This window comes from Dromaius novaehollandiae, chromosome 1 (assembly GCF_036370855.1).
Source record: "Dromaius novaehollandiae isolate bDroNov1 chromosome 1, bDroNov1.hap1, whole genome shotgun sequence".
NCBI classification, from domain to species: domain Eukaryota; kingdom Metazoa; phylum Chordata; class Aves; order Casuariiformes; family Dromaiidae; genus Dromaius; species Dromaius novaehollandiae.
Window position 1 is genome coordinate 71,422,739 of NC_088098.1, and position 14,715 is coordinate 71,437,453.

General features: G+C 40.3%; 1 protein-coding gene across 1 annotated transcript in view; it reads left to right on the forward strand.

The window, feature by feature from the left end:
- Positions 1-14,715, forward strand: part of IRAG2 (inositol 1,4,5-triphosphate receptor associated 2) — a 39,878-nt gene that overhangs the window by 24,078 nt on the left and 1,085 nt on the right. The window contains exons 22-38 of the mRNA XM_026092662.2: positions 678-825; positions 1,650-1,731; positions 5,256-5,302; positions 5,388-5,452; positions 5,575-5,691; positions 7,944-8,023; positions 8,165-8,237; positions 9,077-9,131; positions 9,218-9,245; positions 9,852-9,992; positions 10,454-10,588; positions 11,403-11,550; positions 12,490-12,533; positions 13,210-13,287; positions 13,392-13,456; positions 13,918-14,019; positions 14,227-14,331. Coding sequence (XP_025948447.2) covers positions 678-825; positions 1,650-1,731; positions 5,256-5,302; positions 5,388-5,452; positions 5,575-5,691; positions 7,944-8,023; positions 8,165-8,237; positions 9,077-9,131; positions 9,218-9,245; positions 9,852-9,992; positions 10,454-10,588; positions 11,403-11,550; positions 12,490-12,533; positions 13,210-13,287; positions 13,392-13,456; positions 13,918-14,019; positions 14,227-14,331 — 1,513 coding nt within the window. The remainder of the gene's footprint in view (positions 1-677; positions 826-1,649; positions 1,732-5,255; positions 5,303-5,387; positions 5,453-5,574; positions 5,692-7,943; positions 8,024-8,164; positions 8,238-9,076; positions 9,132-9,217; positions 9,246-9,851; positions 9,993-10,453; positions 10,589-11,402; positions 11,551-12,489; positions 12,534-13,209; positions 13,288-13,391; positions 13,457-13,917; positions 14,020-14,226; positions 14,332-14,715) is intronic.

Consider the following 14,715-nt stretch of genomic DNA (forward strand, 5'->3'; position numbering starts at 1 on the left):
TTCCCTGCATATCTCTAAAAAATTGCTAATTATACTAAAAGCAACGATTGATTCATATGGCTTGTAGGACCACAGAAATGCAGAACAAACTTGAGATTTTGTAGGCAGAGTGTTTCTTCCAGCAGTAAGCTAACACAACACAAGTACTGTCTGAGAACAGAGAAACTACAAAATTCTCAAATGTAATTCCATGCCAAACTGGGGAAACTGGAAGATGTTGCTTGATTGCACGTGGTCTCTAAAGTAGCAGAGCATTCCTTTAAAACAGCTGTTTCCATGCAGAAACTTGGAGGGTAGTTACAACTTGCCATAATATCACACTTCAGTCACAAGTAAGGCAGGTGTTTATGGCTTGCACCAATGAAACGCTGCTACAAAAGTAACCTCAATAAATTGACTCCTCTGCCACATAAAACAATTACACCAAAGTTGTCACAGACAGAAGTTTCTATAACCTGATGATATTCCCAGCCCCAGGTGTTGAAGATTATAAAAATAGGTTGCAACAGGTGAGCACCTCACCTAGCTCTTTCTTACCAAGATAGAGCTGCCTTATAAATCAGTGTTTTGATGGTTTGCCTCTTGATTATTTTGGACTTGCAGGCAAAAACTCACATAAAACGCTACATCTAAGTTTACCTATGACCACCATTCTTCATACTTGTATCTCTTAACAGATGCTCTGACCTTGGAAACCTCATGCCCAAATAACTCTCCTGTGCCTGTCTGGCATCCCCGCTATAAGCAGAGCTCTGGCAGCTGCACGTCTGAGAATTGCAGTCTGGCACATGGGTCCACTCTGGATGTGACATCAACTGGGTGGAAGTAAGATGGCAAAATAACCTCTTTGGGGTAAAGGACAGAGGAGTTCATGTTACATAGCACGTTCCAGGGAAAAGATGCATCCCCAGCATGTGCTGAGTTCAATGCTAGGCCATTGCTTTTAGGAAATATTGGACATCAAGAGGTCATCTGGTGGTATTTCTGGATAATGCTTTGTTTCTTAAGGAATCTGTATCTTGCAAGATTAATTAATATTTGAACTTTTTACTGATGCTGTCAGTGCAATCACCTGCTAAACGTGGTGATGGTGTTCCCATTTCTTGCTGGAGAACTGAGGCATGAGGTAGGCATTCCTGTGGATATATTCAGTATTTAACTCAAAACTGACATTCACATTTAGGAGCCAAAATCCTATTGGCTTTGAGAAGTCAAAGTCTTTTTTTGCAGAGTTTAGGACAGGAATTCTGAAATACTGCCTATCAAGCTTCCTCCTTAAACTTTCAAATGGAGATTGAAGTGTTTTAAGATTATGAGAGATCCCTAATTATTGTAGGTGAATACTTAGAAAGAAAGATAAGGATGTTGCTGAAGAGGCAGAAGCAGCAATGAAAGTCTTAGCAGCTCTTGAAGCTTTTGCTACTGATTTTTCTGTCAGGCTGGGCAGCCTGGAGGAGGTTGGGAGAAGGATTGGTGTTGATTCTTGTTGTTTTGGGGGAGGAGGGACTGTGATGAACTTCTATTTCTCCAGAAGACCAGCTGTCTGACTATATAAATAATGATGAATTCAGTTGTTATGTGCTTAAGGAAAAAAGGCAATACATTTCAGTGCTGTTTGGGCAATATGCAAATAAAGTGTGCATTGCCAGGTGGAAAATATGCTCTGCTGGTAACTGTACTGATGCAGATCTTCCTGTTTCCATTACAATGATGGACTCTTCACTTGCTGAGGTGAGTGCTGTCTCTAACACCCCAGATGTGGTTTTTGAATGGGCTGAAGCATTTAGTGCCTTACAGAGAACCAGATTTTGAGCAAGTATAAATTGGCACTGCTCCAAGGTGAAAGGAGCAGGTGTCAGTCAGCAGGGTGCTGTGATACCTTGTCTTATATGGGGCAACCCCTTCCTTTTGGGCACACTCCAGGAATACTGTAGTTGCAGACCAGGTATCTTGATGTTCATGTCTGTCTGGGTCATATTTGAAATATGGCTTCAAGACTTGAGCCAGTGCTGCTTCTGCAGTAATAATCAGCTCTGCTGGAGAAGTCTGAGTGACTTCACTCTTTTTATCCACCTGTAAGAAACCACAGGATGTTTTACTTTTGAATGCTGCCTTTCGGTGCACTTTCTCCCACGGCTATCATGTAACAGCGGGGCGGGGGGAGAAAAGAAAACAAAAAGCTCCCTTTGCTGTATAAAAGACCTTCCATAAGCTGGTGTATTCTCTGCTGGACTGGATCCTGCATCTGTCGGTGTACTCCCTCCTAGAGCTGACCTGTCAGGCAGCTGGCACCTGACAACAGCTGGCCAAGCCACAGCTCAGCATGCTTAGTCCTGCTCCATGCTCAGTACTAGTGCTCACTGTGGAAATCCAGTCCTCACCCGGCTGCTCAGGCATGTTTTGAACTGGTATTACAAACTCCAGTACTGGTGCTGCTGGTGATGACAGACTATGGGTCAGCGGTTTCCATGAACCTGGAAATAACCTTTTCAACACCAACGAGCAGGTAGCCTCAGGTCTACCCTGGATGATGTGTCACCGCAACTGCAGCGGTCACCCAGTCATGTTGGCAGATCAAGGCAGGAAGTGCAGTGAGGGTAAAAAGTAAGAGTGAGGGTAAAAAGTAAGAGTGATGGGGACTGTCTGTGGTTACAGCACACTGCTCAGTAAGGGGCAGAGCAGGTGAGGAACTTCTTGCTTGTACTGCTGCTTCTTAAGCTGCCTTAAAAAGGATAATCTCAAGGGCTCTTGCTTTACCTAGTGCTTCTGGAAAGTGACAGCCCTGAAAAGTTCTTTGAAATGCCCGTGCTTAATCGTTCTGAAGCTTTTTGTAGTTCCAGGTGGGTCAGAAGTGTCCTTTTCCTTTTTTGATTTTTGATTTTTTTTCCCCCTTCTATAATCCCTTCATGTGAATATTGTGGAGGGGAAAATGAAAATATTGAAACTTTTTTCCAAAGAGAAGGCAAATGGGCTGTGTCCAGTATCTAGTCTAAAAACTGTGACGTGCAGCAAAATTTGAATGTCCTCATTTAATAGGAAAAGTCTCCCTAGGCTTTGTATCACACTGTGGTTGCAGATGTGTTTGATCAGATCGAGCCCTTCAGCATGTAAGTAACTTGGGTTATTTCATCAAAACATTATCACTGTAAGAGTTATAGGGCTGTTAAATAAGGGAGTTCTTGTGACAACCAGATGAGGATTGGACGACTTATATTTGTTTCAATTTAGAAATGTGAAAGTTAGACTACATTCTAAAAAACATATGCTAGATCTTCAAAATATTAATGCTTGTTTAGGGGAAGTTATAAAAGATTCTTGCCAGAATTTCTCTGCTGTGTGTAGAGGACAGTTAAATGATCCAAGGATCAATCTAAGGGAAAAGTGATTAGGATTCTGCTGCAGGATCTTAACTGATACAGTCCTTTCACTAGGAGGAAGGACCCTCTGAAATCAAGTTTCTCTAGCAAATCTAGAGTGTGATTACTTTTCTTTTTAAGCATACCTCCCACAATCCAGCAGGGAGCTCGTGATGCTAATAGCTTGCATAGCGTTTTTGAAACTGGATTGAAGACTTTCCTTCATTGCAAACAGAAATCACTGATGCTGTGATTACCTGCAGAAGGAGAGTGCGCATAGAATAATATCTGTTGCTTTATTCAGTTCCAGGTTGTGTGAAGTTTTAGGGTGTGTGCATGGGGGGGAAGTTGGGGGAGCACATTTCTTCTATCTTTTTTTGTTTTTCATTCCTGTATGCTACTTGTCTTCCCTTCTTTCCTTCCCTAATATTCCTTTAGTCCTAATGGTCTGAACAGGGCAAATGCAATGCTGTACTTCCTTCAGCTTAATAGAGAATTCAAATAAGAATAAAAATAGCCTGCATTTGCATTAGAGGAAACATCCGGCTGGCAGGTGCAAGTTTCAGTGAGTACAGATGACCTCTGTGGGGGAGAGGGAAAGAGAAAGCGCTAACTGGTGTTGGGAGCAGCCAGCGCTCCTTAAAGTGCCCAGTGTCTTGGTTACCTGCTTTTCAGCTTTGCTGGACAGCCTACTTCTTCACCGCATAAATGCTTCTTTTCTAGATCCTCTGAGGACGTGGTGTACCAGAATGTAGATGATCCCTCATTAACTCACTGATGTGACTTGGGGTTCTTTTTTTTTGGGGGGGGGGGGGGGGGGGCAGGGGACGGTGTTTGTTCCCTCTTCTTCCTCTCCCCTGGATAGTGGATTTGGACACCTGCTATGTAGGAAGTCACCCAAAGCTGGTTAGGCCTAGACTTTTTCTGCCTGAAGACAGGGTTTCACCCTCCTTCCCCTTTTCAGCTGCAGGTGGTGTTCTTCATCACAAGTCCTTACAGAGTTAGCCTCTAAACCTCCATTTCACCTTGTATAATGCTCACTGGTAGTGAGCACAGAAATAATCACTGGAGGTTGTAGAGAGAGAGAATCTGTCACTTGAACAAGAAAACTGAAATTATCCGGGGGAAAGCAGGAAGAAGAATGTTTCTCTTTCAGCATGTTAATATACTTAAGAGGATGTTCTCAGGCCCAAAACTGTAATGTAGCAGGTAAAGGAACACAAGCAAAACTACTTATAAGCCTTTAACCACTGAAATCCGGAAGCCTTCTGAACTGGCTAGGTGACTGCTATATGTAATATCAAAAATGAGTGTCCTCCAAAGATGAACACTGAAATTTACAATACAAAATGTAAGTTTTTTGTGTTCCAAATCATCTGTTCAGTCAAAACAGTAATGCTTTTAGCTACCTAAATGAGTCATGTATCCATAGCTGTGTGAAACTCTATGCACCCCACTTGGTGGAGTTCAAGACCTTGAAAACAGATTAAAAATGCAAACTAAGTTTACATTTACCTTGATGGAGACCATTAGGATGGAAAGGTGGTGTGGTAACACGTACTTTGTCTTTTGAAAATGTGTGTTAGAAACAAAACATGAAGTCAGTAACCAAAATTTCTCAGAAATACCATATTTAGAAATACAAGATTTATGCCAAAACAGTTATCACTCCGAAGTGGTATCATGCTATCACTTAAGTGATGATATCGTGTTAAGCTAAATTTTATGCATACTGGTGGTTATAGACTAACAGATGAACCTGCAGCCCCTTACTATCTAGTTTTTCTCTGCTGACATATTCAGGTACAGTTGAAGGAATTATTAAAACCTTGACATACAAATTGTCTACTCAAAAAGCAACTTTTTTCCTGATACTAACTGTTCTCTCTTTCCTTTAAGACGGACAGTGCAGAGCCATCAATACCAGTGAGTCTGATTCCGTCCAGGTCAGGTTTTGTGCAAGTTCTTAAAAGCCTCTATCTAGATCATGAAATACATACGAGTAACTGAAAAAGAATTTTGTTTTGGCAGTGATCACTCAACATCACCCCAAGAAGTTCTTACATCCTCTTCAGAAGGCATCACAGCAGTAACAGGTGAGTCCTTAGATTGGGGCGCAGAGAGCTGTGAACTTTGTGCTGAAAGCCTTGAAATAGATGCCCTCAGGTCTGTGCATTTCCTGACCAATAAGTGCTCTTTCTGTTGACTCGTGTTATAGACTGTCTTGTTATGGAGGAAAAATCACCTGAGCGCTTGCATGCAAAAGAGGAAGATGTGCCAATTTCTGTAGCAATGGAGAAAAATAGTGATAAGAATCCTACTGATACTATGTCAGGTACAGTGACTGCTGCAGCCATACAGGCATTCATACAATAAGGAAACACTTGCTTCCAACACATCTTTGAAGTGAGGAAGTTGAATAAGAAAGATAACCTAATGACAGCTCATGAATTTCTGCTGTTGCAAATACTTGGGCCTGCAAGTGCTCCCAAGTCTACCTGAAATTCCTGCTTCAGGATAAGGCTCCGCCTGCTTGCAGGAGGCTGGTGGCCTGCTGCACTGCCAGAGGTAAACATGAAATAACTTAGTGAAGTCCTGATGCTTACTCAGGTGGCTGAATATTGTGCTGATACTAAACTCCAGGCAATTTTGGGAGGAAAGAGAATGTCTTCATGGGTTTTGAAAAGTTTGGTGACAGGTAATTAGACTAAGCAGCATTTCCCTTTTCTTCTCTTTCCAAACTGATGCTCAGAACACAAGCAGCTGGGGTAGGTTGGGAGTGGGGATGAGGATAGACACTTTTGTGGATGCTTCTGTCTTTCCCAATGGCTGTATACAGCCAGAAAAATTATTCCTACTAGATCTGATGGTGCTTCTCTTTCACTGAAAAACTAAAAGCAAAACTAAATTGGAGTGCATGTGTATTTGAGCTATTTTTAAAAAAGCTGATCTGAGTACACAGTACAGAATATACGAGAATGCTTGTTTGTAACCACCTTCTTAACCTTTACCTAAATATAAAATTTGTCATTGCTTGTTTGTTTTTTTTTTCTTTCTTTAGTACTGATCTTCCTGAAGTCTAATTCAGTCCCCTGACTTAAATATATTTTCTTTCTACTAATTTGCCTCTGCAGTTAATTTTCATATGTGGTGTGGGTGCCCTTGGCAGGGAGGAAACAGATATGCAAAACAGACCAGAATGGGTCCAGATAGCTTTGAAGTCTGAGATCCTGCTCCCTGTTGTATGCCACTGAATAGGAAGTGTTTCTAGTATTTAAATGGAGTTATGGATGGATCTACACTTGTGGGTTTTAATAGTACCACACAATGCCTCCTCAGGGTGCTTAGGATCCAGGTCAGATATGTGGGCCTGTTGCAATAGCAACAAAATCAGCAACAACAAAAGGGTACTAGCACTAAGGAAAAGGGTACTGTTAATGTAAAGGATGAAAAGAGAAAGCACTTCTAATCTGAAACTTTGTTTTTCCCTTCTTGTTGCCATTTCTTTGGCCTATATTCATGTACGTATGACTACATAAACAAATATACCTTTTAGAACATCCAGAAGGTTTCTTTTAAATAGCTACCAGAGTTACTGCTACAGGAGAAATTAATGTGACTCTTGAAGATTTTCTTCAGTTTCTGAAGTGTGTGTGTGTATATATGTATATATGTATATATTAAATATATATATATATATATATATTTAATAACTGTCTTTCTGGAGGTTACTTTTCTCTGCTTTAATGTTCTTATAAATTTGGATACCTGAAAGTTGTGTTGCATTTAGGCTGGCACCGTCATTTTGCTGAACTTATCAGTTCATTACCACTTGTGGGCAAAGAGTTCTTTTGTTGGCTCTATTAGCACCCTAATAGTTGTTTTTAAGGTACAAGGGAACAGTGCAAGTGTCAGAACACGTTTGAAGCCCCTCTTCAAGCACCACAACTATATGCTTTTCAAAACCTGGTTATACTTGAGCTCCTCTGTAACAGTAGCTGTAGTAGCATCTGGTTTTTGACTACTTTCATGCTGGGGACATTCAATGAAGAGAATTACAAACACTCATTTCTCCTGTTGGTTTGTGCATGGTAATTCTTATTTATTTACTTTACATATTCCTGTCCTTCTAGAAAGCAAAAAACAACCAGTTGTAAACTGGTTGTCCCTTTAAACAAACAAACAAAAACCTGCTGGTAGCAAAAGCATGGAAATTTATTCATCCAAGTGATGAATTTATTCATCCAGTTCTGGCTGTAGTTGCTCTAGATTATAGTATTACTATACTGTAATAATTACAATTCAGCTAGAGCAACTACAGCCAGAATGATCATTCTCACTTTAGATATTTAATACTTCTTATTGTCACTTATCAAGCCAAAATATTGTATTATCACACTTCTTTCTTTATGGCATTCTTTGCTGCTGCCTCTCTTCCTTAATGTCCTCTCTTGGTAATTGCTGCAACTTGTTTTAGATCTCTTGGTCAATGGCTAGTATGCTGGATGTTGGTGCATTGGAGGCTTTTTTTCTTTTGATTTTTTTGTTTTTATCATTACATTTGGCTTCTGGAATGTTTCTCCCCAGGAACTGATCTGACCAAGAAGGAATTCTATCCTGTGACGGAAGATCCCAAAACACCGCAAAACATTTTAAAGCAAGACGTGGTAAGACTGCTGGTAACACCAAAACATCCAATTCCTTTGCCTGAGCAGTGACAAAGAGCAATACTGCAGGAGGGAAGAGGGCCCCTCCTGTGCTTTCTGTGGCTGTTCCCTTGGTATAGTTACTCTCTGATGTGCCTTTAGGAGATGGACCAGGAAAAGGAAGCCAATCAGGAGCAGAGTGAGGAAGCACTGGCTGTGGTTCCCAGTAGGAAAGGTAAGAAGTTCTGGCTGAACACATTCGCATAACTCTTTGGAGCACAAGCCTTTGTCACCTGTATCAAGAGCTGTGTAAAGTGGTCTACAGAGCTGTTTGAGCACACCAATTATCTCTGTGTGTGTGGTGGTTTGTGTGGGTTTTATTGGGGGGCAGGGCGGGGGAATTGTAGCTGCAGTCAGAAATCAAAATGGGTGAGAAGCAGAGGAAGGGAACACTGAGATGTTATCATGCAAAAACCTGCTTCTCCAACGCCTACAGATACTAATCTAACCAGCTCCATCCTCCTCCAGATAGAAGGGAGTATTTCTTAGGAGCTGCTATGGAGTTAAGATATCTGAAACTGAGTACTGGCATGCTTGTCCTGCCCAAAGTCTTATAAAGCAGCTTTCTTTATGCTAGCTAGAGTGTGGGGTGATGTGATACAACAAGCAGGGAGATGTTTCTGCTGAACTACGCTTGGACATCTCCATTCTTGCAGCCACCTGACCTCTTGCCTTTGGAGTTCAGTAAAAGCTAGTGATGTAGTAAGTTATGTGACAACCTGAACCTGGGGGCTGGGAGCTTGAATGATTACTTACAGGTTTTAGTTTCTGAACTAATTAGCTGCCAGTTGAAGCCAAATAACAATTAACTTCTGAGACTTTAAGTGACACTGCTGTACTGTCTTACTGATGCTCTAGCTCTAATGTACTCCAAGGTACGTGTTGTTTTTACTGGCAAGAGCTTAATCCAGGAAATCTTAAGTGACTTCTGTTGGGGCTTCATAGATTTTTACAAACTGTTTAGTGTTTTTTGTTTTAGTTCTTGCCTGAAAACTTTTTCCCCCCTCTTCTCAGGGAGCTCACCCACTACAGGTGGCATTAAAGGAGATAAAACAAAGCAAAATGAACCGTAAGTGTGTTTAACTTTCTATGATCACCTGCATGTATAATTTAAAGCTGCAGTCTGTTACATAACTGTTCCTCCTTGTCCTACAGTGCCTCTCCTAATGAGAAAGAGGTGGAGGTAAGTCTCAGCTGCTTGTATCTTTAAACACTTTGGACAACAGAAAGATTTTGTAGATAAGTCCTGATTAATATTTTTTTCTGTATAAAAGACTGATGTTGAGTAGCTTGAAATTGATGGATTTCTGTAAGCTGGCTTCTGAAATCTGTGTTTCTGAGCCTTGTTGGCATAAATGATAACCTGCCATATTCAATTGAAATTTCTGAAGGGATAAGATGGATAGAAGTGGAAATCTGTAAAAATGACTGAAATATTTGTCACTACAGAAAAAGTTGCTTCCAAGTGTGAAGGAGCATAGTTGTGACCTCCCAGGCAGAATGTGCTGATTTAAGACAATTTTGTCTAAGAACACAGATGGCATGCTGCATGCTGCCAGGAGATTACCTATTCTGGCTGCAGATGGTTCCCCCATCACTACAGGTGGGAGGACTGGCAAAAATGCTGGCTTTGGGGTGTAAAGTCTGCTGTTAGGGATGTAGTCCATCTTTGCTTTCTCCTCCATATCTCCTGTAACTGGTAGGGTATATTCCTAACTGTGTATAAAGCTACTTAATAGACTTCTGTATCACTTGGTCTGTTCTGAAATCTCTTCCTTTTCCACAACAGGCTGAATTTCTGAGGTTGTCTTTAGGTTTTAAGTGCGACTTGTTTACCTTGGACAAGAGAGTGAGGCTTGAAGAAAGATCCCGAGATTTGGCTGAAGAAAATTTGAAAAAGGAAATCACAAATGGCTTAAAGCTGCTAGAGGTTAGCATTGGCTGAGGCTAGTAGGGTGGATGTAATGAATGTTTGTCAAAGTGTTTCTTTTTGATATAACTTTGTTTTTAGGTTTTCTTTTTTATTTTATTATAAGTGAGTTGGAACTCAGTTCTTAGATGATGCACCTCAAATGCTAAATCCTTCTCATGTATTTTAAGGGTAGCCTTCTTTATCCAAACTTATTGTACATCCAGGCAGTGGGGAATTTTTCTATTGCACAGATGTCTGGAAAGAACCTGTGTCTTCAGTTATTTTTTTATGCTAGGTAAACTGAATTTTCTGCCCACTGGAGGTCTGTATGAAGTTACAGTGACTGAGGATGTTGGATGCTGACTCTGTGACTGTGTGGGCCTGGGAGAAATGCCTTAGCATCATCACTTGGGTTCACCTTTCCTTCTCTACTAATTGCTCACATTGTTATATTTTTGTCTTACCAATGTGCCTCCTAGGCTTTAGTTCCTTTGTGTGAAGAAGATAACCAAGCCCAGGAGATTATTAAGAAGTTGCAGAAAAGCTTGCAGTTTCTTAGCCAGTATGCAGCCCGTGTTGCCAGCAGAGCAGAGATGTTAGGAGCTATTAATCAGGTAACCACTTTCATGTAAATGAATTTCATACAAAGTTAAAGGCTTCCAGGTGTAGAAGGATAGTTGGGCCTGTTGCTAAACCTCAGATTCCAGAATTAGATTTGGGGATCTTGGTGTGTAACACAGACTGACCAGTACAGTATAATCCTGTCTTTTTTCTGTACAGATTGCTGGAATCGCTAGGAATCCTAGGCACTGTGAGGGTAGGATAGGACTCCATTGCACTAGCATAGTACAGAAACACACAACCAAGATATGGTCCTCATGAAAGATTTTTGCAGGAGAGGGATGTATGCAGTAGATAGTACAAAATAGCAATGCAGTAACAGTAGTTTCAATGTGCTAACGATAATTCACTGCCTTATGGAAGGGGTTGTTATGGGCTTTGGAGAATGCTAAATGTATTGAAACTAAGAGAGAGCTGCTCAAACATTATGATGTATAACTGTGTAATGCAGAACAGCAACATGACAATATGACTCGGCAACACTAGTAAGTGTGTGGTGGCAGCTGAGATTGTAGATGACAGAATGAGATGATGAGGGGTTGCAAAGGCTCGGAAAATGAAAACTGTAGTCTGTGCTAGAATCACTGGAGAAAGGCAAAGACCTTTGTAACCTGGGCATGTGTTGACAGAGAGATTGCAGTAAAACTTTGAAGGGGTGGACAAAAATGAGGGTGTTATAGAATCATGATGCTATAAGATAAATAGATGGTTGCGGGGGGGAATTCTTCTCAAAATCGAAACATGATTCAGTTCCTCAAAGAGTTGTTCTTCTTTTTTCCTACTGCTGTGTTGCACTTGCTCCATTAGGAGAGCCGTGTCAGCAAGGCTGTGGAAGTAATGATTCAACATGTTGAAAACTTGAAGCGCATGTACACAAAAGAACATGCAGAACTTGAGGAGCTGAAACAGGTCCTGCTCCAGAATGAAAGGTCTTTTAGTTCTCTTGGAGATCAAGGTAACTAGGAAAAGCTGCTTAGCCTTCTCCCCTTTTAGGGTTTGCCCGACTGACCCTTGTCTTATTGAAGCTCAGTTTCAAACATGGGATGGGTTATACAACTGCTGTATCTCCTTTTCTAAAAGTAGAGGAAAAATCAGCAATATACTAATAGTACTAGAAACAACTCTTTGAAATTAGATTTGTATGTAAACTGTCATGAATCTCGGGGGGGGGAAATATTGCAAATATGCAGTAGAATTAGAGTGCAGTGTGTGTATGACAGTCTCACTCCTTATGAGTGGTAAATTTGGGTGCCTTCTCATATTGGAGTTTTCCCACTGGCTACTTCTAGGTATTTGAGTTTTGATTCCTCTGAATTGTTCTTACAGATGCCTCCTGCCCTCTTTTCTAGATAGGAATCACAGACTCCTTAAGTGCAGGTGCTCTGAATTTTACCCTTTAAGCAGATGGTACAATGGTCAGCTTTTCAGATAATGCTGTGTGCTTGTGGTTTTGCCAGAAGTATTAGATTATTCTGTAGAACAGGGCATGTATTTTAAAAACAGAAAGAGCAGTCTTACAGACACACCAGTAATATCCTCTCAGGAGTGTTCTGAATCACATGCTATCCCTTCCTTTTCAGCTACAAGCTGCTACTGTCTGTAAGAGATTAGCCTGTAATAGGATGTTGACTTGATAACAGTAGAATATACTTAATGATAGCAACAGAAACTAATCCTTGCAGAGGAGGCATAATGATGCATGAATATTCATCAACCCAACTAATGAAATAAAAAGCTTTTCTCTGAAATTTTTGAGTACTTTGAGTACTTAGGAGTACTTTGCACTTTCCACTTAAACAGATGTTGCAAAAAGTCAGACCTTTAATTGCAAGTAAAGCTCACTGCTTTTCAGTTTTTATTCCTTTCAATTTCTCATGGTTTGATCTTTTCACAGATGAACCTACAAATAAAAAGCTACCAAATTCTCTTAACTTCAAGGTATGGACCTACAGCTTAACATAAAATTGCGTTCTTTAATTTTGTGCCTTTTATTTGCCTTGTCATGCCTTGGTGCTCTGTGGCATGTGCTCGACTTGGTGTTTTTTTGCTTCATAAATACGGGCTGATCTCATCAAGCACAAGCATATATTTTCACCACCACCACCTCCGACAGAGAACTGCATATGGTCCCTCTTAGAGTAGCTGAAGTGTTCACAGAAGCCAAAATGGTTAGGCTTTCACGTAGTGGTTAAGAAATATTGTTCACATGTGGTTCTCTCTGGTGTTTCAGAAGATGGGTTCAGCACAGTGAGCTGAAAATAGGTGGGAGCAGTTGAAACTGACTGCTGGAACTCCTGTGAGCATTGTTATGTGAATTTGTTCACCTGCTTTAATTTTGGCATTTTCTAGAAGCTGTGTATCCAGACTCCCTTTAGATTGTTAGGAAGGGGAAAAAAAAACTTACTGTGAAAAGATACTTCTTTAAAGAAAGTGGTTTAGCCTGTGTTTATGGTTTTAATCCTTTGTATCACTTTTTGAACTTAGACTGTATAAAACCTAGCTCTTAGGCCTATATAAAAACAGGTAGTATTTTATGTGATCAGTGAGTATTTTATGTGATCAGTGAGTAACTGAGTCATTCCCTAAGAGCCAGCAATGCCTCTTATTTGTATAGCCACCATCATCCCTACGAAGAGTTAGCCTTGCAACATTGCCTAGAAATGCTGGAAATGCAGGTATTGGGTTGCCACTGGTAAGTAAGGGGTCCCAAATGGTGAGGCATTTTACCTTCTCAAAACTGGCTGGGTTTAAATGTGAAAATGCAAATGCAGTAAGTGTGTTATATTCCTCCTTTAGGCCCAGCTAAACGAAATTGATGGAGACGAAAGGAGTGACAAGTTCAACAGAAGATCAAGCAGCTGGTAAAGTTGCTTGGCTTTATCTTTGAACATGATTAAATATTTTTCAGCTCAAACTATGTCTGTATTAAGCAGCTTATGAAGCATCTCAAGGTATAATAATATTTAGGCGATGCCTTTCCCATTAGTTTTACATGCTTCAGTAGGTAAATTCTTGGTGACTAAATGTTGGTGACTAGTGTTTTTTTTTTTTAATTAAGAGGTGAGACTATATATGTGTGGTGTATATATACACAAACATTGACTGTCTTGCAGTTCAACTAAAATATTAAAAAAAAAAAAAAAAAAACTTAAGCAACTGGCACTGATAGGCTTTTTTTTCTTTAACCAAACCTAATTTTAGGCAAACAACTCTGAGATGTATTTGTCCAAAGCCTATCTAAATATGTAGGCTGCTACTGAATTTCTCATTTCCTGCTTAGTATCTCATATGAAATTAAGATAAACTTTTTAAAACATGACAGGGGACGAGTAGGAGCAAAGCAAAATGAGAAGCGTCCTTCACTACAGCGATTCATTAGCACGTATTCCTGGGCAGAGTATGAAGATGAACATTCTGAAACAAAGTAAGTTCAAAAAAAAAATTTCCAAGAAGTGTGTTTGTGGTAGGATTTGGGAGGTTTGTTTGTTTGTTTTGTTTGTTTTTCTTGTTTGTTTTTAACAACTGTTAATTGTCAACCACTTGATCAGGGCTATAAAGTCAAGTCACTGTGTACTCTGTCAAATTTGATGCTTGATGGAAAAGTCTTGGAACTTCTGATACTTGCTTTCAGAAACAAGGAGTCAGAATCACCTCCTGAAGTACAAGAAGAGAAAGCAAGAAAAGAAAGTACCTCTGAAAAAGGGAAATGTTCATCAAAATGGAACCTAGAGTCAGTGTAAGTCTTCCCCTACAAACTGTTACCAGTTAAAGCAGTGGCTGGGTGATGGACATGGGAAAAGGAAGCAAAGTTGTACCTTTAAAAAAAACCAAATAAATTTATTGGGAATGAGTAATCTCATGAGCCAGAGAAGACCCCAACAGGCCTTAATTACTAAGCAGTGAGATAAAGGGGAGCCTAGTGATCCAATGTCAGCTCTATTGAATACTCTGTGATAGCCCATAATAGCTAGACTTACGAGGTCATACTTGGATGTACTCTTGCAAAATGATCAGGGACTTATGAAGTCTGTGCAAAGCTTAACAGCAGCTTTGGCAGGAATTGAGGGTCAGCTAGCCATTAAGACTAACTCTAGACTACTCCAACTAACTTCTCTGGCTC